Below are 22,845 nucleotides of genomic sequence, written 5' to 3'. Positions count from 1 at the left end.
CAAACATGAGTTAAACTCCTACACTCAGTTCAAAAGAGGTATACACCGTCTCCAGCACGTGGGGTCCAAAAATAAATAACAACAATAATCATCATAAATTCATTCAAACCTAAACAAATATTGTAATATTCATAACTTAAATAATTGTTCTAGCATTTCCATGTTAAAATCAACATTATGATACTCTCTTTTAAGTACTCATTATTTCAGCATACCCATCTCAATTGCCAATCAATTCGGGATTCACATTTAAAAACCAATGATCTGGTATTGTTTAATGTATATCAATCAATACGGTCAACTCATCTTAGTTGCCAATTAATTCTAGAATTCTCATTCGAAAGCTAATATTATGGTATTCCTTAATGAATACCATTCAATCTGGTCAACCCATTTTAATTACCAATCAATCCGTCATTCTCATTCGGTAGCCAATAATATGGTATTCCTTAATGAATATCAATCAATTCTCTCAATTTACATATCTTTCTTTCCATATACACTATCAATATCACTATTCACATTTTCATGGATTTACTAATTCACAAGTAAAGTTTGCGAGAAAATTATAAAGAAAATTACCATAAGGTATGGAGCACTTACCTGCTGTTTGACAATGAGCGACTCCTTAGCTAGCTGAATCACCCTAACGATCTCCCCTACATTGACAGTTTTTTAAATCAATTATTATTGTATCCATAAATATTCCTTATTCATCGTAACATCTATTTTAACTCCATTCAGTTACTTGTTTACAACTAAATTCTTTTTTTTTCAACTTATTTGATACAATTATGATTTTCATATAATTATTCAATATCTGACTCTTTCTTACAAAGTTAATCATATCATTTTTGGAGGAAAAAAAAAAGGTATATATCCCTTTCTAATCATCATCCATATATCCTAAATCATTAGTAAACAAAAATCAATTTAGGTACCAAACAATTCACATTTTCTTCAATTCTTCATTCACTTTCAACAATATCCTCCTTTAATTCACATAAAAGTTCTTATTACATCAAATAAACATGAACTCCATTTCATCTTGCTTTAATCTCAAACACAACCAAAATCTCACTTTTATTCAACCAAAAATTCATATTTGTCACATAGAATTAGAATCATTCATCAAAATCTTTATCTATACATTCAATTATCAAAATTACAATAAACTTACAAGAATAACATTATTGCATTAAACCTCTATTTTGCCTCTAAATGGTCGATCCATAGCGCTTCCCTACCCATCCAAATTTCTTTGTTATTTCAATATAAATTCACTTCCACAACAACCTACAAGGATCCTAGAAATCTAATTTCTAAGAAATGCACTTTCCCCTAACTTTATCTCAAGAACCCTAATTCAATTTTGATTAATTTTCTCGAAATCACTAAACTCTTGTTAGAATTGATACAAAAGAGTTTCAAGCACCTTAATTGGTTGCAAAATGTATTTTGAAAGTCGACCCATCAAGATTTTCCCAAAACTTCTCTCTTTTCCCTTTCTTTCCTCACTTTCTCTCTCTAATTGAATCTTCCCTCTCTTTAATCTTCCTCAATTTTTAGTGTGAATGGGTTTTTCTCTCTCTATTTTCTCTCTTTTCACTCTTACCCAGCACTTTCTAGTTTTTCAAGGTGAAAGGAAGGAAGAAGAAATGAAAATGCTCTCATTCTCCCTTGCCTGCACCCTGTCAATTTTAAAGGGGTAGTAGCTAAAACGATCTGACCAATTTATTAAAACAGTCTAGCTACTTTTCAAAACAGCTAGACTATTTTTTATTCTAGAAAAATAGACATTTTCAGCCATAAACCTTTCTTTTTTTATCTCCTTAACTCTTTTTTCTTTTCTTTTCCTTTTTTCATTTCATTACACCATAATTTCTATTATGTTATTATTTTCAATGTATCTCGGGGTTTACATCTTCTCTTACAGTAAATTAGGCTTCAATTGAGTATGTATTGGTCATATCTTAATTATTAATTTGGGGAGATTTGTTGTAAAGGTCAAGAAAGAAAACCAAATGTAGAGTTCGAAGATATCTATAATGCTCTGGGGTAAAGAAACCTAGAAGTTATTTTTTTTGGCATCTTTAATTGTTGAGTAAAATCAATGAAGGTTATTTACTTGTGAATTATATTAAAACCAAAAAAAAAAAGTTTTAGGGATTTGTTTATAGAGGATTTGAGAGGGATAGTTTAGTCATTTCGTTAAATTTTAAAAAATTTATTAATCAAGATGTAAAATCTAATTTTTCAACTATAATGAATAATCATAATTTAGACCAAATAACATGATATTACAAATGTAATTTTCTATTATTTATCATTATTTTAAACCGGTACTAATTAAGCATGTAAAGTTAAATTTTCTAAAGTATAAAAAAATTGTTATCATTACATGATATAGGGGTGAGAAAAAAAATCAAACAACTGATTAAACCGAGAAAATAAAAAAAATAATTGAAAAAATAGAACCAAGATAAAAAATCAAATTAACCAATTAAAAAATCACAAAAGAGTTCTGGTTCAGTTTCCAAAGTCTAAAACCGATTGAACCGAACCGAACTGATTCAACTAGGCCAACACTTGAAAAAAAAAGGTATAAATAGGATTATTTTTTTTACCCTAAATCTAAATTAGTATTCCCTAAGACAAAATCAACCACCCTCTCTTTTTGCTCTCGGCATCTCTTTTCTCTCCGATTTTCCTCTATGTTCCACAATTGTTAAGCTTTATGCTTCTTGGTCTTCCTAATCAAAGGCACGCCCCTATTTACTTTTGCTTTTAACTTTTTTATCCTCTTTCTTTCTATTTCTCACATAACCTTGTAATTGTTATATAATTTTTCATGCAAATATAACCGAAGAAGATTATTCTATTGAACCGGCAAAAGACCTTTTTGTGTTCTCCTTGATGTTGATCTTATAAGGACAACAATTAGGAATCGTGTTTAGTTATTTATTGAAGAGACCAAGTATAAATACACCAGGCACTCGATGGATGACGAGGATCTATGTAAATTATTTGTAATTGGTTTCCTCTTCAAATAATAATGTTTTGACGATTTTACATTTCAATAATGAATATCTTTTGATCTTTCCTTTGTTTTTTTTTTCTTCAATCAAATGACTTTTTTTCTTTCCTTTTGTTTCATGTACCTTTTTGCAAAGTTTAATTTTTGAGCAAAGATCTAACAAAAAGAAAATTGAAGTTGAATTTCTTGATATCATGCATGTTTAACAGGTTTAAGAAAGAGTCATGCTTGTTAAGAAAGTCAAAATGTCGATACCTCGGAAAATAGGCACAGAGTTGAGAAAATAGAAAAGCCAAAATGTCGATATCTCGGAAAATAGACACAGAGTTGAGAAAATAGAAACAAGATAAAAACATAAACCCTGAAAAATATGGCCAATGAAAAAGCCCAAAAAAAAGCTCAATTAAAATAATTTTGATTTGAATCAGTTTGAAAAAGAAAAAACCAAACCTAGTTAATTCAAACTGATTTTTAATTTTATATAAAAATTTAAAAAATAATAATTTCAGTTTAGTTATTTGTTTTGGTTCAAAATCACACCACACCGAAATTAAGTAGCTATAACATAATATTTTAAGTAAATGTCCCCTAAAAAAGTTACACTTGTTATTTTCTGGTGGTTCGGAGAAAATCTTGTCGTTTAAGATAATGGAATAGTCCTGACACGTCGTTTACCGCTTAATCTAATCTGCCCACCAAAAAAGGGTCTCTGCCTTAAGAAAGGTAAGAGAAGAGAAGGGTTTTTCTCTCCGCAAGGGTTTTGCTGGATTTTCTTCTCTTCAATGAAATAAATCGAAGATGGCTTCTTCCATGGCAATCCGTTGTTCACAGCCACCAAAACTGTTTTCTCTCCACTCTTCAAGGTACGCTCCCTTCAACACTTGAATAACAAAACCCGAATCCTTCCTAAAACCCTCTCCACTTCGGCTATACCAAATGTCTATCGAACAACATCACCTCCTTCTCATTCTTCTGATCAAAGATTTTACGGAGACGAGTTGGGAAACCCTCCTCCTCCTCATCATCATCATCATCATCATCATCAGTCGACCTCACAACCTGGAAACTTCATTCTCAATCAACGGACCCAAAATCAGCAATACCCTCCTCCAAACCATTATAATTATCCAAATACGGTATACCCTAATCAGGGTTGTGCCTATCCTAATCAAGAAGGATATCCTCAACAACACCAGCACCAGTATCAAACCCCTAATCCATGGAATCAGAATTATCCTCAGCAGGATAATCAATGGAATCAAAATTATTCCCAGCACCAAAACCCTCCTCAGGTTAGACCTAATGTTCGGGGGAATTATGGCCACCCCGGAAGCCCAAATCGATGGGACAACCGAATCAGGGATACCCACAACAGAGAAACACTGATCAGTGGGCCCCACGTGTGGGTCCGGCCAATCGACGACAGGATATGAATGTTAATGCTAGTGTTAATGCTCATGCTAATGTTCCAGCTCCGCCTCCGCCTCTTTCGGTTTATGACTTGGCGCGTTTGTGTCAAGAGGGTAAGGTTAACCAAGCTATAGAGTTCTTGGAAAGTCCGCTTGATCCATCAAAGGCTGTTGGGAGTTTGGGATTAGTCCAACTCTTGAGCATTATTTGGGGGTTATAGATGTTCTTGGAAAGTCCGCTTATCTTAACGAGGCTGAGGAGTATATTGAGAAACTTCCATTTGAACCCACAGTGGAAATTTGGGAGGCCTTAAGGAAATATGCTCAAAATCATGGAGACATTGATCTTGAAGACCAGGCTGAGGAATTGATCATTTCCCTTGATCCATCAAAGGCTGTTGCTAATAAAATCCCAACTCCGCTAATTAAACTGTGGTATAGAGAATTCCCTTCAAGTGCAAAGAACAGGGGCCAGTGCTCTCCTTTGGCAGATTTGTTGTACATTAGTAGTTGTTTCTCTCCTTTATTCAAAGCAATTTATTTTTTTTAATTGAGCAGAATAAATCATCTGAAAGAAAGTGGAACATTTAGGAGAACTATGTAGTAATTTCTTTGCAGTCTTTTCCTTTTAAAACAGATTGCAGCACTTTTGCTGTGAGTTAACTTAATGCTCCTCTATGGTTTATGCAGGTGTCGATGCTTGATGGTTAGTTTTCAATTGGAAAATTTGCATGGTGTTTTTGGTGGTTTCAAATCCTGTTTCCATGCCTTCCCTGCTTGAAGGTAGTCACAAATAGGAAAAATGTCTCTGGTAAACAGGTAACATTTCTCGTGAATTGATGGGGGAACTTGTTATATAAATGTGGTGGGAAGGGAATGTAAGGACCAAGGAGGATTATTTGAAGGTTTTCTCTGCTTTGATGTAATTAGCATACAGTCTTTTATGATTTCTTTTTTATTGATATGAAACAAGTCTTAACTGTCGATGAAAGCAGTGTTCGATAAAGAAGAATAATCCATTATTTTTGGCCTTCCTATCTGAACAGAACTTATTTCGAGTTTCACATTATACTTACTTGAAGACTTAAATGAAGTGTACATTATTTATTTTTTTTCTCCCCTGGGATTTGCTTTTACGCATTCATGAAGCTGTGAGAGTGGTTTATTTACTAAAAACAAACAGAGTTTTGCCTTTCATTACAGGCCAAAATGAGAGTGGGTTTTTTCAGTCTGAGCTAAGCCAGTAGAGAAAGGCTAGACATGGGTCCTGGGTCTGTATTTTTTTTTTTTTTTTGGGTAAAAAAAATATGTAGATGACATATAACGAAAAAGAAAAGAAAAGAAAACAAACAATTCAGCAAATAACATGGGTAATAACATGTGAGTCAAATAGAGTAAACCCACAAAACTCATGTTTTAGGTTATGAGATCGGGATAATTTGATAGAAATAATTTTTGAAGAAACCATAAAGCTAATTTTTTTTAAAAAAAATTAATATCAAATAATGAAATCAAAAAATAAAATAAACCAAAAATATATCGACCTGTATTATCTTTTTAAACCCTCGACATGAGTTATTAGGTAAGTACTATATATGGAAAAACTACAAAGTCTAATCTCGGACAAATCAAATGCTGAAGGATGAAATCAAGAAAAAAAATCAATTATACAAAAGGACCTAAAAAATAGCAATTAAAAAAATAAGGGTGAAAATCAAAATAAAAGATAAATTAGAGCACATTAATTGTTTTTTATCAAAATGTTAAATTGAAAAGAAAAATAACTCTAAAAAAATCAAAAGAATAAAAATCAAATTAGAAAAAAAAAAGATATAAATCAAAACGATCAAATTGGAAAAACTTATACATGACAAATTAGAATTGAAGGATCAAATTAAAAACAAATAAAATTTTAAATCATATTCCTAAACAATCCTTTAATAATTAAATCATCGTGTAAAAAAATAAAAAATTAAAAATTAAAAAATATGGGTCGGCTAAGAAACCAACACCTTGTACGAATACCTTGAACGAACCAGGAAAGACAGAGAAGAAAGAGGTATCAAGAGTAACAATTCCATAGAAAATTTTCAACAAGGCAATTGGAATCCCTAATACCAAAAGCAAAGCCAGCCTTGTTAGCATTTTCTGATTCAAAGTAAAAGACGTCTGATAACAAGTCCAGAAGTAACAACCACAGACAGATATCAAAATAAGCTCTACCATCCAGTAACTAACAAGAGACAACCAAAGCATCCCAAGGAAATCATGCTAACAAGCTACTACTTCAAAGAAATAATTAACTAAACTGGGGCAAAGGCTGCCGAAGTTACATTTCACCAGTTTTGCATCATGTCTTCCACTATTTACAGTCTAACAAATAAATTATCTGTTGATAAGAAGCAAGAGAAAGAAATATCGATGGTTTTACTGAAATCCATAGTAGCATGACAGCCCTGGTTTTAGACTAGATACATCCTTAAAATTACCCGAGTTGGAAACACCAAAACCTGATAAAGATCATCAAAATCTATACACAAATTTAGGGGACAAAGAAAAAAGGATCAGAATGTATATATTGAGTAAAAAGGTTTCAGATTATATATCATATACAATCTCATGAAGGATATGACAAAAGCCAGGAGGAACTTCTTTTGAGATGTGTGTATGTTAGCAACCACTTTCAAAAACGTGGAACCCGTCTGTTTATCTTCAGAATAGTGTTTCAAGCAGTTTCGGAGAAGACAAAGCAGACACAGATTTGAACTGCCATGAGAACAACTCGATTAGCAATTGGAATGAGATCAAACCACAATGCAAGTGCATTTACCATGGAGCCTGATACCTTGTAAATTTTGTAACACAAAGGAAAACACGTGAAGCTGACACAGAAGATGCAGAAAATAAATAGAAAGGTAAAATAAAAAGCAATCTAAGTCCCTTGAGCAGTACTCGTAGTTTATACCTTCGGTTGCCTATACTTCATGCGTATGGCATTCAGAGGACACCCACTGGTGTTCAGTTGTAAATCTTGCATTGCAAGAACTGTAGTTTTAAGATCTGACGCCTTGTAAGAAGTATATTTTTCTAGGGTTGGACTCTGTCAAATACACAAAAAAAGTCAGGCTCCAAATGCTTAATCTAAAACAATATCGAAACACAGATGATAGGAAGGAGAATGCAGACCCATGGATGGCTTGTCTGATCCAGAGTCCACCTGGCAAGAAATACAGATGATGCGGCAATGACAGAAGGAAGAAAATTCAAGAAACTGTAGTCAACTAATGTCAGTTCTGCTAGGTAATCAGCCAGGTACTCTAGTTCATAGCTAGGGCTCTGCAAATGTGCAATTACATATGTAAATGTCACTTTTTAATTAACAGAGGCTAGTATCTTCTGAAACAAACTGGATATGAACTAAACCAACCACATTACCTTGTATGATGCCTGTGCTGCACGTAAAAATCTCCTGAAAACAAAGAAATTTGCAGAAGCAACTGCATTATTGATACTGAAATGATTTCTTGTAATCATAAATAAAAAGGTGAAAATTCGATTAGCTGAAGCACCTCAGAAACGTTTTTGCAGTGGGAGCAAATATTTGAAAGCCAAAAAAATTTAACACTTGAGTCTCCATCCTTAGCACCTGCTCCAGACTTTGGTCAGGACCAACACCAAAAATATTCCAACAGGGAGGCAAAATACAAAAAAAAAAAAAAACAAACAAAGAAAGAAAGAAAGAAAGAAAGTAAATGTCAACTCGTATTATACAAGGGTTTTGTATTACTGTTTTACATTTTTTAATCCAATCTCAAATTTCACATGTTGTTTAGTCATTTTTCTTCCAGACCACCAAATCAGCACACAAATGAAGGAGAAAATGACAGAAACAGGGTTATATGATTCTTCATATCAATTTTTAAAGAGCTGGCAAAGGTACGCAAAATAAGAAAGGACTGACAGATGTGATAGATTTGAATAGATGGAAGACATAAACTAAAAGGAAGATGATATTCGCTTCACAGCTTCAGTAATTCATGCACTCATTTGGCAAACAAACAATGATGACATACCTCATGGCTCGTGTATGTGTTGTCAGTGATGAAGCAAAATTCTTCCACTCGCGGCGAACAAATCTCTTCATATTTGCTTCAGGACACAGAGTAATACATTTAACGTCAAACTAAACAAACCAATACCAGGTAATTTACGGCTCTGAATAATAAAATATTTTCACCTCTAGAATGGATATTTCAATTAGCTCCTAAACTAAGAAAGAAATTTTTTTTTTTTTTTTTTTTTTTGCTATGTGCACCCAGCCTTTCATTAAAATCTCATGTTACCGTTATGTGCACTGAACATTGCAAAAGATATGAAGAACTTACGAAGCTATTAGCATGCAAGTGATACCAAGTAGTTGAAGTCTCTGTCTTTCAATGTAATTTTGAGAGAGAAACCTATCTATGAGATATACTGTAAGGTAAAGCGTGTCTGGCACTAACTTATATTCCTCAGACACCTGAAAGCAAGTTCAAACAGATCTGTGAATTATTTGTTTGGAATTCATAATTCATATAAAAACTATATGAGTTTACAGATCCAAATCATTCAATTGATTATGATTTTATGAATAAAATAAACTAAATGACTAAGTTGGAGGGTGTGAACTATAAAACTGTTACAGTACATTGAGAAACTATAAAAGGTGAAAATTAAGATAAAAGAGTTTGTTTCCATAGAGTGCATTCAACACAGAAATGAACTATGAATGATAGTTACAGTTCAAACGAAACATATTTATAAAGAATAAAAAACACAAAGCATACAGCATACAGCATCAAAATACTTTTCCACATAAACAGATATAATCTGCAACAACCTTTTCCCAAACATAGTGGATGCCTAACTAAAACTTTTGCAATAATATTATTTCGTGGAGAGTGGTCTAATTGAAAGGAAAAGAAAAGCATATGTCAAATACACAAACGTTTACATACTACGTTACTAACAGCTGTTATAGGGTCAACAGTTACATTGATGCTATTATGGTTTCAAATCCCTATAAGGGTAGTTCAAATTAATCTGAAGCTTTAATCGAATATAGTATTTCAAAAAGAATTAAAAAATGATAACTTGTCAAATTTTGTTTTTATTTTTTTGTCACAATCTTCTTATGAGAACTACCTTTGTTTCTTTGACATTCATGGCACAGACCTTGGATATGCATTATGCCTCAATGAAAAATTGACTACTTGAGTTTAATTTAGCTTGAGTTTGAGGGAGTTGGACATCAAAATTGCACCTGTTGATGAATCCAAACACGCATGCATGCAAGTACACACACATTCATACCTACATATACATGTGTGTGTGTGCGTGTATAATCCTGAAGTGTCACATTGAGGATTTCCCTGCTCCATGCATAAGAGAAATAAGTGGAAATTCTGATACAAAACACTGACTCGAAAAATGGTTGCCTATCTAGGAACGATGCACGCAAGTACACCCACATTCATATATATAATCCTGAAATGTCACATTGAGGATTTCCCTGCTCCATGCACAGAGAAATAAGAGGAAATTCTGATACAAAACACTGACACTCGAAAAAATGGAAAAATGGTTGCCTATCCAGGAACTATGGTTGAAGGATCTAGAAGACATCATGAAATATAAATTGAAAGGAAGACTCGGGAACTAAAACAAGAGCTGCTGCATCTAGAAAAAAAGAAAAAGAAAAAAGACTTAAGAAGGGCTAGAAAAATACAAAATAAAACAAATATGAGAAACTGAACTAGAACATGAGTATGATAACAGATTTCTTTTTATATGAGAAACAAATATTGCTTCTTCATTTTGAATTTTCAGTCAATGAATGGAGAACTCTCTGGATCATGAGATGTCACTTCATGCTTGGTATAAAGATAATTAGGGATTAAACTCAATAAAAATATAGATCAAAACTTAAAAGGATTGGCTTTCTCTTCATGAGTAGACCGTGTCTTCCTTCCCGTAAAGTATGCCTTGGAAGATCCTTTACTAATTCTAATTAAACAAATATTCTCTTTGTTATCTAAACCATCTAGTGAATGAGAATTAATCCATTGAATATGATGGATTAGAAAAACCATAAACAATAAGTCAGACAAAGTAAGACTTAAACTGCAAAGAAATAAATGCTGTACAAGATCTTGAGTAACTTTTGATTAAGCTAAACATTCATCTAGATTGAAAGGATAAGCCATGTTATTTATCCTTAACGACGAGCTTAATTTTTTTAGTTGAATATAGATTATAATAGTTTTTTGTGAGAAAGATGTGCATCTCTGCAAGCACGAATAGAAGTATAGCATCATTGATGGTATAACAAACAATCTTTTCTTATCAAATAACAAACAGCCAATGTAAATTGCGAAGTCAAAGCAAAACATCTAAGAGCATAACAAGAATAATCTCAGGCAATGAAATTACACTGACCTCAACAAGCCAATCAATTAAAATCCCTCTCATACTTTGAGTGATGTCTCGTTGCACTGTTTCCATAAAATTAGGAAGAGACCTTCGGACAAGCTGCAGAAACAGAGTAATAAACAATAAGCTAACATCAGTATTTACCAAGAGGGAAAAAAAAAGAGAGCTAGTGAATGTTTCCTCTTTCAAAGTCTCCACATATGGCATTAAAAACATGGAACATGCATGGATAAAAGCTTTAAAACCTTTTGTTGAAAAAAGATTTGCGTTTGCATTCACAGAGAACGAAATTATGAAAAAAAAAGAGTAAAAAAAGGAAGGGGTAGATAAAGAATGAGAATTTTTTTGCATATAAAGTACAAACCTCAGCAACACGTAAATTGCTATAGATATCAGCAGCGTAGAGGCTGCAAAGTTGAGGATCCTTGTGATTGCTATCAATGTCTATAAATTCTTGATCACGTGATATCTTCTGATTCTCCGAAACATTACATTTCTCTGCCATGACCATTTGAGAGAAAAATATCATTACCCGCTGCATGCATGCATACACAACAGAAGAAAATTTGGAGAACATTACTTTAAGGTAGTAGTTTATTCCCGTAAGTTTGTGTGACTCGTGATATTCCATTTTAGCAACTTCTATTGAATAATACAAACTAGGAAGTCTTACCTAGCAACCAGTGACCCAAAATGGATTTGACCTCATAAATTCATTAGATGCATGTGGCTGAAGAAGAGGATTACTATTACGATAACTGTTTAGCTTTAAGAGGGTAACAATCAAATTCCTCGGTACCGTCTTTCTAAAGAAAATCTTTGCATTTAAACTTTGCGGATCAGCTGTTCTAAGCATGACGGGCATAACACAGTGGTAGACAGTATGCAATCAAGTTAAAAGAGTCAAAAGAGTTAAACAATGGTAATTGGCTTAAGCGTTTCTGCCAAAGTTCTTCTTAGCCACATTTATTTTTAATAGATACCAAATTTAATGTTTTTATTTTGAGACCTTGAACTCCATGCAGCAGCTACTGCTATAATGAACTTAAGCTTTTAGAATTCGAATTTGAATTGTTGCTATAATTGCATGCCATAGATTGCCTGTTCAACAATTGATGGACACCATTACATAAGCATCCATTGCTGTAAAGGAGGAAACGACCAGACTTTGATTGCAAGACTTCCTCTGTCAGACCCTAAGAATTTGTTCACATAACCACTTTGTCCTCTGGGCTCTCCATTTGACAAAAGCCAATGAACAATAGTACCACGTAACAGCTCTTTGACCACTTTTCACTACTATAACGAATTTCACTTGTTCCATTTTTATACAACTCTGCTTCCTGCTTGGTCCTATGAGCTCTCAATTTGACAAAAACTCATGAATAATACTATAATTGTACCACATAACAGCCTTTTCACTACTATAATGAACTTCATTGACTTCATAGTATCTCATTTATATAGAAGTAGGTTCAAAGAAATAAATAAGAACATTGTTACATAACTCGAAGACTGCATCAATGGATGTTGAAACAGGACACCGAGTACACAAACCTCCAACCAAGATGCACCCCTTTGTTTTCCCTTTTTATCACCAAGTTAAAATGAAGGTATCCATCAAGATTGCCATGTTTAAAGCGAAGAGTTTGAGTAGAATCTGACCTTTCTTTGGAGAATTATGGGGATGTGAAGGCACTCTCGAACACTGATTAGGAAGCTGAGGATCATCTATGCCAACCCCCCTTATGCCACTGGGTTGAGAAGATACATCTTTTTCTTGAGTACTTGAGCATACAATTTCAGAGTAAGGTACTCTTTTTACTTCTTGACAAATAATTTTTTTCTTTGAATTAGCTCTAAGATGTCGGTGTTCTAGGGAAACTGAAGGGGCAATTTTTGATACTTTGAGCTGACCCTTTTTAGCTATCTTAGCCTGACAAGCAGCAGAATTAAAGAAGAAAATTTAAGATTCTAGATTTAGGAAAAAAGAAAGAAACGAATTCATGACAGATGGGGTCTAATTTTCAGGAAATGCAGCAATGTAGTAGACATTTTCACGTGAGCAAGAAACCATATCCTGTTCATTTAGCCCCTTATATTATAATCATGAAAGAGAAGTAGGTACTAATTTTTCATTTGCTAAGCCAAATTTTGTCCTCATCATGTCCTTTTTTTTTCTTTGCAGCATACAAGATCGATTTAGTACACAAGAAGGTCCAGAATAGACATTAGCAATGCACAAAAGGACAGCACATCCACCTGAATTTTAGTTGCGCTGAAGCAACTCGTATACGAATTCTCACAGCAAACATTTGTGACATCCTGAAGCACTGCTCTCCTCTTACGTTGATTACCTGCATTAGCAGGTCCACTAGTGTTGTTCTCATCTAAGGCTGCTCTTTTTGGATTTGCTCGCAAAATCCTTTTCTGGTCTTGTTTTGAGGATGCCTTTAAAGGTGGCATCTTCCCAGAAGCACGCAAGGCAGCTGCTCGTGTTACTGGACCATTAAGTTGCCTAAAATTAGAAGGAAGTGTGTTTTCCTTCTTCATATTTACAAGCCGTAGATAAGAACAACACAAAGCATTAACCAGAAAGTAGGCAAGTAACCTGCAATAGAACGACCATATCAGCACAATCATCAAGATATTCTAAGCCAAGAAACTCTACATATTGAGGCATCACTTAGATAATCTAGAAATTATGAGCCATAACTTATAAGCAATGGGAATGCACGTCAGAAGAATAAGGGATATTTGTTCCAAACGAGACATCAAAGAATAACCCCACTCGCCACTTTTACTATAGGCTCATTAGAATTTTCATCAAAATTATCTATAAATCAGGAAATTTCCCTCAAATAGATACCATCGTCAAGAAACAAAACCTGCTATTTTGTGTGCATTTCTGAATAAAAAGAAAGAAATAGAATCTGGCAAAAAATTTTATAATGTGCATCTGAGCACTTTATCAAACATAAACCGAATTGCCAAATCACACAAAAAAATCATAAAACCTTTAGATCTACACAGATCAAGTAAAAAAAAAAGTCCGACTCCAATTGCATGGAGAAATATTGTGTGAAAAGATCATTAACAATTCAAATTTCATGGATATGTATCTGGAGTTCAAGTTGAAAATTCTCAATGTACCCAAAAGTTCTATCTTCTTGAGAAAAACTTGCCCTAAAAAAGATTGAGACTGCAATCACCAAGATACAGAATCAACAAAATTCACATACATTACTTAATAATGGGATATAAATCTTATACATTACTTAATAATGGGATATAAATCTTAGTGGCAACCATGAAAATAAAGGCAAAGCGTTCTTTCCTTGAAAAATCTTGAATCCCAAGATTCTACTAAGCAAGCTGGTATCTGTATCCAAATTCCAAGATTTTGAATCCGAATTTCAAGACTCCAACTTGTAACACACAAACAAGAAACAAATAAACCTTATGTTTCCAAAAATAAAATTCTGAATCTCATTGTCTTCTCTTTCCTTTTCTTTATTTATTTTGGACACCTTGGCCATTTCAAAAAATAAATACAATTCCTAATAAAAGATATCAACTTCTTCTTCTATAAATTTACCTGCAAGAAAACACTCAAATTTCTTTCACTTCTCCAGACTTCCTAAGAAAAAAAAAAACAGAAAATGCTGGTCAATAAACAAGCTAGTTGTGCCCCAAGAACCCCCCCCCCCCCAAAAAAAAAAAAAAAAAAAGCCTATCTTTTACCAAAACCCATGTCCAAAAACCTTCAAAATTTCACAAATTGCAAATAACCCATTAAACCCGTATAAATCTAGCAAGCCAAAAACCAGATAATCGCCAAAAACCCGAAGAACACAGAAAAAGACTACACACGCCGGCAACAATCATATGCATCGTGGTGAAAATGTAAGCTTACAAACTCACAAATGTGAATGTATAGATTAGAGACCTGCAGTTGTGTGCTATATCTTCACAAATGTATATCTTCACAAAGCAAAGGATGTAAGAGAGCAATGAAGAAGAAGTCAGGGCGGGACAGTGTTGGGTTTAAAAAACATGAAAAATGGCATTCTAGTTTCTCCGAAATGATGTAATATTTTAATGTTGTTGATGTTCATTTATTACTTCCAAAAAATATTAACAAGATATCGTTATTATTTGACTGAAAAAGTAAAGTCCGAGAATTGTTGATTTTAATTTGACTGGATTATGAGAAATTCCTTTAAGAATTTAATTAGCTGACCTTTTGAGATTTTGAATTTAATTTTTTAATTACTTGATTGTAATTTGAAATTAAGGTGTTTTTATTATTTACAATTTTAAGTTAGACACGGAATAGTCGATAATTTAGTTCCGTTATTTTTTAAAGTATTTTTTTTAATATATTAAAATAATATTTTTAAAAAAATTTATTTTTAATATAACACATTAAAAAAATTTAAACAAATAATTTAAACAAAGAAATAATAATAAATAATATTTTTACCGCAGTATCTAACATCCCTAAATGTAATCATAATATTGATGATGATGATAGCTGTGTTTTACAATAGAGAAGAGCGGTGGGTGGTGATAATAGTATGAATTTTTTAAAATGATGGAGAAAAGGCAAGGACTGTTTTTGGAGCCGTTGAAAGATATTTGTTTAAAAGCGAAGCTTAAAAATGCACTTGCATTTTAAATGATGTAAGAAAGAAAAAGCAGCACATAAACTCCCTCCCTCCATGAGCTCTTCTAACCCTAGGGTTTTCTTTTTTCCGGCAAATAGAGTTGAATCCAATTTTTGTTTGTAGGAAAATACCAACAATTTGATTGAACATTTTGAGAATAAAAAGTCCAGATTCTGGTATTAGAAGGCACAGTAGTAATTTTTACCATTCTTGTAGAATTATGTTACTTTCTTTTAGCAGAAATTAAAAATAAAAATAATAAATCATCATGTTGTTATTGTCAATAGTATAATTTGATATGTAATTTTTTTAATAACGGAACAATGGTGTTTATCGAAGATCCGGTTCTAATTTAGTATGTATTCCGTATTATAATAGTTTTTGCAGCTGAGGTTTTAAAAATTAGATATTATTTTCAAGATATAATTTGATATGTAATTTTTCTTTTCTTTTTTCAATAATGGAACAATGGTGTTTATCAAGTATCCGATTTTAATTTAGTGTGTGTGATTTGTATTGTGATAATTTTCATGGTTGAGATCTAAAAAAGTAGGTTTTTTAAAAAATAGTTTTAATTGCAGTTAAAAATTATAGGTTTTAAAATATATATTGAGTTAAAACTATTGCGTGATGAGTTTTTACATGTAAAATAAATAAATAAAATATATCTCTATTTAACTTTTACAAACTAAGATTTAAAATGTAATTATATATGAGATCCAGTATTAGAAAATAGAAATTATTTAGTAAATCAAACTATTTTTTCTCTATGACTGGAGATTGTTTGGCATTGTATTTTTATCTGCGTTTAAGTGTTTTGATGTTTTCTAATTATTTTAATGTATTAATATTTAAAATAAATTTTAAAAAAATCCTTTAAAAAATATATTTTGCCACAACACCAAAACACCAAGAAAATAAAAAGGAACATAATGGCATTACATTTCTACCTGTGTTTGAATATTTTAATATTTTCTGATTATTTTAATATTCTGATATTAAAAAAAAAAAAAAACATAAAAGGAAGCGTAGAGGGAAGGAGTTGGATCGATCAAACTGAAGGGATTCAAAATTTGAAATGGCAACGGGAGATTTTATTACAAACAAACACGTGAACAACCAGCTTTATGCATTATTAATTAATGTCTTCAACGTGAGCTGTCCCCCACATGATGGGTGAGAAACCTTTGTCGTTAAACCCTCTGGAACTTTTAATTAAAAGCTTACTCCCACGTCCCATTCGAGTTTATCAATTATACGCATCTTTTTTTTTTTAGAAAAAAATATAGTAATTTCATTAATACTAAATAAAATACAAATAAACTATTTTTTATATATAATCATAGAAATTATTTGTTATTTGAATGATTTTCAAGACAATAATTAGAATCCTTTCAATTATTTAAACGATGAAAAAATCCTTTGAAATTCTTAAATTGTGGCTCTCTATGTAAAAGATGATTACACGATGGATCGCATTACCAGATCTCAGTTGAGATAATATTACCTTTATTAAAAAGAAAAAAAAAAAAAAAACCTTTACGAACAAGAGATTACGACACGGGATCATATAGATTTAAATAAAAAATCTAGATCTATAGACACAAAATAAAAAAATACTAAAACAATGATTAAGAAAAATTAAGGGATGTGATGACTGTTTCAAAAGAGAATAGGTTTTATATATTTTTTTATTTTTTAGAAAAAAAAAGGTTATATTTTTACTGAAAATGAAACTATGTTAGTATCTCAAGATTTAAGATCCAATATATCGTATAATTATGCGCTTTTTAATAATTAAATATCATGCATGCTATAGAAGTAATTATATTTTTAGTCACTTCCATGGCAACTCAAGGATTATAAGCTTCCATGCTCACAAAAAGTAAATCGCGCCACTTGAAAAAACTGTAGCCACCATGATTGCACGGCCATTGAATTGTGATCGTCATTCGGTCATCGGATCCGTCACAGATTAGGGTTTTCAGGTGGAGGAGAGGGGGAAGTTTTTCATGCATGAAGAATTGATGCACTTGAATGATACAATCAATAAAGTCCAAACACCACTCATGTGATGAACCAATTCAAATCTATCTTCAAACTTTAAATCCTATGCATTTTTTCCCGGTCACTAATTTTAATTACTTCATTTTTATATTTAGATGGTATTTAACATTGCAATCCAATCATACTTTAAAAAAATTATTTTTTTTAGTTTTAGATCATTATTTTTGTATTTTTAAATCGTTTTGATATTCTGATATCAAAAATAAATTATATAAAAAAATATTATTTTAATACATTTCTAAATAAAAAAATAATTTTAAAATAATTTTTATTATACTCTCAAATAAATATTTAATATGAATTCTTAATTAAGACAATACACAATAATATTCATGAATGTATGTTGGTATGCGATGGAAGTATATAGTAAATAATGACTTAATGGGAGCATATAGTGTCAATCGTAAAAATAATATGAGTATATAGTTTGAATATGTTTTATTGAATTTTGTGATAATTAAAATAAAATTTAGTAAGAAATCCAATGATTTAAATTATGGAGAGAAAAAATATTTTTAGTTAAAATTCCTTTTTTTATTCGTGTATTTCTTTTTTATTTTGACAAAAAAAAATCTCTTATTACCAGCAACATGATTTTTGAATAAAAACTTAAAAACATTAAAAAATATTTATAAGAATTCCATTTATTTAAATTAAGGAGAAAAAATATTTTTCTTTATTCATGTTTTTTTTACAAAAATATTTTTTTTATTAGAAGCATGATTTTTTAAATAAAAACTTCACGAAAACAATTATAATAAATTGTTTAGTTCAATTTTTATACCAGCATAATATATTGTATACACGTTATAAGCAGAATAATAGTAATAGTATAATAAAATTAATTAACTTAGCATGCTCATAAACTAAATACAAAAGAACTAAACTAGATGGCATAAAATATAATAATTATATTTACTTATTTGTTGAAGAAATCCGGGAGAAGAGGTATATAGCTCAAATAACAAGCAACTAATTTGATCATCTTGAAATTAGTTTTTTTCACTTTGTTATTAATTTTTCCGTCAAATAAACCTGCCAGGAAGAAGCTCTGAGTAAATTTTTATTGCAAATTATCATTTCCATTCAAATACCAACTCACAAGCACAAGAACCCCGCCATTGTAAGACTCTTGTGAATTGACTGTAACAATTTATGCCATGACTACCAAGAATATCACCATGGATGTGGAGGAGGTGTAAGGTTTTCACACGACCATCCAAGAATATCACCATGGATGTGGAGGAGGTGTAAGGTTTTCACACGACCATCAAGCCGTCTCAGATTGCGAAGATAATATCATATAAAAACAGGTTTTCAACCGAAGGAAATGTCATAGCTAGGAAGTCAATTTCCACCCAAAATGCAGCTAAGTCGAGAGGTGTAAAAGACATCAGCAATGGCATCAGTTCATCATCTTGAAAGGGCTAAATCTTAAACCTGAAATACATACCTTAGGATTAAAATGAAAATAATCAAGCACTGAACTATATGATCTCGTCTACTGAAGCTTTATCAATACACACATATGCATTCACACCCAGAATAATCGACTAAATAAGCAAGATTGTGCTTTCAGTAAACAGCAACTGACTGAAACCAACTTTGGCTGGAATGCCCATTGAAATCTAAAACAGACAAAACCAAGAACTCCTTTACCCATTTCGGGGAAAAGGGTAAGCTGTTCCACTTTGATGACAGAAACTCCAGTACTTTCCATAGCAGATTTTGCTCCTCCTGTTGAAACTATAGAGTACCTTCAATTTACAAAAAAAGACCAACCATAAATACACTAAAAACCGACATCCTGAAAAAAAAAAAAAAAAAAAGGCCTCGTTCACTTCATAAACACAAATTTATGAGGATTTTGAACGAAGAGACAGCTAAGTTTTGATGGGTTGGTGGTTTGAACAATGTAGGAGTAAGATGAGAATAATCAATGGGGGTACCGAATAACCAATTTAGGTCATCATCAGATTAATTGAGATACATCGGTCTTTTTAGATATTAATCACAATCATTAAATAGGTGGCTCAGTAATAAGAATTCATGATCAAGAGGTTTGTTTCCCCTGCAATCTCAAATTTAAGCCCTGTGGTTGTTAATATTGATAGTTACTGAAGGTTTACCTGGTCATTAACTTCAGGACCCGTGAGGATTAATCAAGGTGCGTGCAAACTGGCTCGGACACCCTCACGTAAATAAAAAAAAGAGTAACGATTAGCTTTCATTATTTAATAAATAATTTTCAAAATCTATTTTGAACTCTCGATGAAAATAAATCCATTTATAGAATTATTAGAGTAATTTTTCCTAAAACAACGCTTCCAAAGAAAAAAAAATAGAACTATAATTCAAAGAAAAAAAATAATAAAATGAAAAAAATACTAATTTGATTCTTGTCATGCTAAGCCGACACTTATGGTTTAAGACTAAAACCCACTTAGCCATAGCTCTCTTCCCTCTAAAAGTTTTGCTCTACAAACCCAATTTTAACTTTCTCACTTTCTAGTAAACAAGACATAAGATACTCTTGTAATTTTTCAATGTGAGATTGATTTTTTTTTTTAAATAAATAATATCTTTAAAATCAAATTTTCATTCATCCATAAATAATTTTAAATATCTTAATGCTCCATGTTAAATTACTTGTGATGGTGAACCGTTTTCAACAAAGTCTTACACTAAATTATGAGTAGACTCCACATTTAAATTAGCTTTAAAAGTGCCCATTAGCCATATTTTAAAACCAAATTTCTAAAATCCTTCGTATGAATGAAGATTATTTAACTAGTATATAAAAACGATTTATAGAGAGAAAATGAATTGATAGATTACTATATCATGATAGTTAGTTTTTTTCTTTAAACTTTTCTTAATGAATTAGTATTGGATTTACTTGGCTAATTAGTAAACGTGATATCTTGAATTATTCAGCCTTTCATTTAGTTCTCTTCTTAGATTTTTTTCTTTGTTTTTCATGGTTGTATTTAGTTTAGCCATGAACAACTTTTTATTTCATGAGTACTTTAAAGAACTCAACATTTTAAAATTTTAAAAGAAATAATCACATTTCTTACGCAAATATATGATATTTTATTCGAAATATTATGTTATACTCTATTTTGTAAACAAAGATATGAAAATCATTCAGAGCATAATTCACTTTTATCACGTTACAACTAACATCCTTTATTATTTATGAGTGCTCTTGATAATGATGTATGACTTAGTTTTTTTCTTTGAACCTAGATTTAAGGATCTCTAATCAGGTAGGTAGAGTTACAATCATTATAATCTTTCATCATTAAAGGCAGACATCCTAGAATTTTTTTTGTTCAATGTTTGATATTTGCAACACCTAAATCTTTCATATCGAACTTAATAAGTAACATTTTCTTTATAGATTTGATTATGCATTCAATTCTGCCTAAAATTAACATGTCGTCCATATAGAGATATACAACGATATGATCCTTGTGTTTTATTTTATATAAAACACATTTATCAATCTCGATGATTTTAAACCTATTTAACAATATTACCTTGTTAAACTTTTTATACCATTATTTAGGTGATTGTTTCAAACCATATATGACTCGACAATATTAAAAATTATCTTTTCTTTCCCTTTAACAATAAACCTCTTGGGATATTTCATATAGACCTCTTAATCTAGGTTTCCATTTAAGAAAGTTATTTTTGTATTTTGATATATTTAAAGCATGTTAATAACTGTAATGACTATTAATATTGTATGGAATTTATCCTTGACACAAGTGAGTATATGTCAAAATAGTCCAGAATTTGTTGTTCTTTGAATCATTTGATAACGAGTCTCCCTTTTTTATTTATCAATAGTTCCATGAACTCCCATCTTCTTTTAAATATTCATTTATGGCCTAATGGTTTAGTTCTAGGTGGAAGATCCATTAGTTCCAACGTATTATTTTACATATTAGATTTAATTTTACTATTGAATACCTCATTCTAATAGAAAGCTTTAAAATAAGACATTGCCTATGAATAACTTCAAGGTTTATATTTCTAACAAGTAAATTAGAAAATAAGGCCAATTTTGTTTTTGTTATTTTATACCCTCTTACTATTTCTCGATTCAATTTCATCATCTTATATTTTATAAGACTACTTATGCTTTCCTTCCTTCCTTCATCTTCTTAAGTGGAAGAATTTCTTATGCTTTTTTAAAATGAAACACATCTTTAAATAATACAACATTATATATGATCTATAATTTTAGGTCTTATTTTGACCTTTTATGATAAGGCATTGCTACTTTTATAAGAAATCCTCACACTATAAGTATTTATAAGAATGTTTTCTACTTTTTATCAACTTACATGATGTATGTTCTAACTTCTTAAGAGGCACTATTCCAAGTATATAATTGGTAGTTAAAATTATCCCTCTCTATAAGTTGTGAGGTGCTCTTAAAATTACCATCATAAGCGTTCATAGTTTCTTTTAGAATTTGATTCTTATGTTCAATAATACTATTTTTTTAAGTGAATAAAGAGCGGTAGTTTGATGAATAATACCATTATAAGAACAAAATCCACCTAAAGATGCTTCGTATTCTCCACATTTATTACTTCTTACTACCTTTATCATTTTTATAAGTTGATTTTGAACTTAATTGTTGTAATGTTTAAGCATTTCAAGAATATCATCTTTTCTTTTTAGCAAATAAGTATAACAATATTTTATGCAATCATCTATAAAACTATTATAATATTTTTCTCACTTCTAGTTCGTATAAATGTTTAATCTCCAATATGATTATGAATTAAATCTAGATGTTCATTACTTCTTTTAACTGTTCGAAAACAAGTCTTTGTAAATTTCACATCTACGCAAACTTTACACTTTTGATTTTTCTCAAAAACCACAATAGATAATAATTCAGTATTAAATATTTTTTGTATAAAATTATAATTCACATGTCATAACTTATCATGCCAAGTATCGCAAGACTCAAGCGAGTAAAAAAAAAGAGAGATACCTCTTTTAAATAAACATCACTTTTAGTAAGTACACATTTATCACTTTCAAATACTAATTTGAATTATTTTTGTTTAACAATGAGTGAGACACTGATTTTTTTTTCTAATGTCAACAATATAAAACACATTTTTTAAGGTGAGAAACTTTCCAAACATCATCTCTAGTA

General features: G+C 31.1%; 1 protein-coding gene and 1 long non-coding RNA gene across 5 annotated transcripts; one reads left to right on the top strand and one right to left on the bottom strand.

Annotated features, from left to right (window-relative positions):
* The first annotated feature begins 3,719 nt into the window (after positions 1–3,719).
* Positions 3,720–5,539, top strand: LOC112328246 (uncharacterized). The gene is made up of 2 exons (XR_002982985.2): positions 3,720–4,952; positions 5,137–5,539. It is a non-coding gene; the product is annotated as an uncharacterized LOC112328246 (long non-coding RNA).
* Positions 5,540–6,726: 1,187 nt separating this feature from the next.
* LOC7490979 (cyclin-A2-4) lies at positions 6,727–15,080 on the bottom strand. 4 transcript variants are annotated; one of them, XM_024606226.2, is made up of 13 exons: positions 14,842–15,080; positions 14,516–14,557; positions 13,180–13,528; positions 12,583–12,853; positions 11,282–11,415; positions 10,924–11,016; positions 8,832–8,965; positions 8,520–8,595; positions 8,016–8,092; positions 7,882–7,915; positions 7,633–7,782; positions 7,412–7,546; positions 6,727–7,212 (listed from the first exon to the last, which is right to left on the bottom strand). In XM_024606226.2, exons 3-13 carry the CDS (start codon positions 13,468–13,470, stop codon positions 7,159–7,161), a joined length of 1,449 nt encoding a protein of 482 aa, XP_024461994.2. In that variant the 5' UTR covers positions 13,471–13,528; positions 14,516–14,557; positions 14,842–15,080; the 3' UTR covers positions 6,727–7,158. The 4 variants fall into 4 exon arrangements, with proteins under 4 accessions (XP_024461994.2, XP_002298132.2, XP_024461995.2 ...); XM_002298096.4 differs by having other exon boundaries at positions 14,867–15,080; XM_024606227.2 differs by lacking the exon at positions 14,516–14,557.
* Between the last annotated feature and the right edge of the window lie 7,765 nt (positions 15,081–22,845).

The sequence above is a fragment of the Populus trichocarpa genome, chromosome 1 (assembly GCF_000002775.5).
Source record: "Populus trichocarpa isolate Nisqually-1 chromosome 1, P.trichocarpa_v4.1, whole genome shotgun sequence".
In the NCBI taxonomy this organism is placed as follows: domain Eukaryota; kingdom Viridiplantae; phylum Streptophyta; class Magnoliopsida; order Malpighiales; family Salicaceae; genus Populus; species Populus trichocarpa.
This window is presented reverse-complemented; position numbering and strand designations above follow the sequence as displayed.

Excerpts from the sequence above, each read along its gene's own strand:
- LOC7490979 (XM_024606226.2), bottom strand. The coding sequence starts at position 13,470 with ATGAAGAAGGAAAACACACTTCCTTCTAATTTTAGGCAACTTAATGGT. Across the intron at positions 12,854-13,179 it reads TCAGCGCAACTAAAATTCAG|GCTAAGATAGCTAAAAAGGG; the intron begins GTGGATGTGCTG and ends GCTGCTTGTCAG. Across the intron at positions 8,966-10,923 it reads TAATTGATTGGCTTGTTGAG|GTGTCTGAGGAATATAAGTT; the intron begins GTCAGTGTAATT and ends ACTTGCTTTCAG.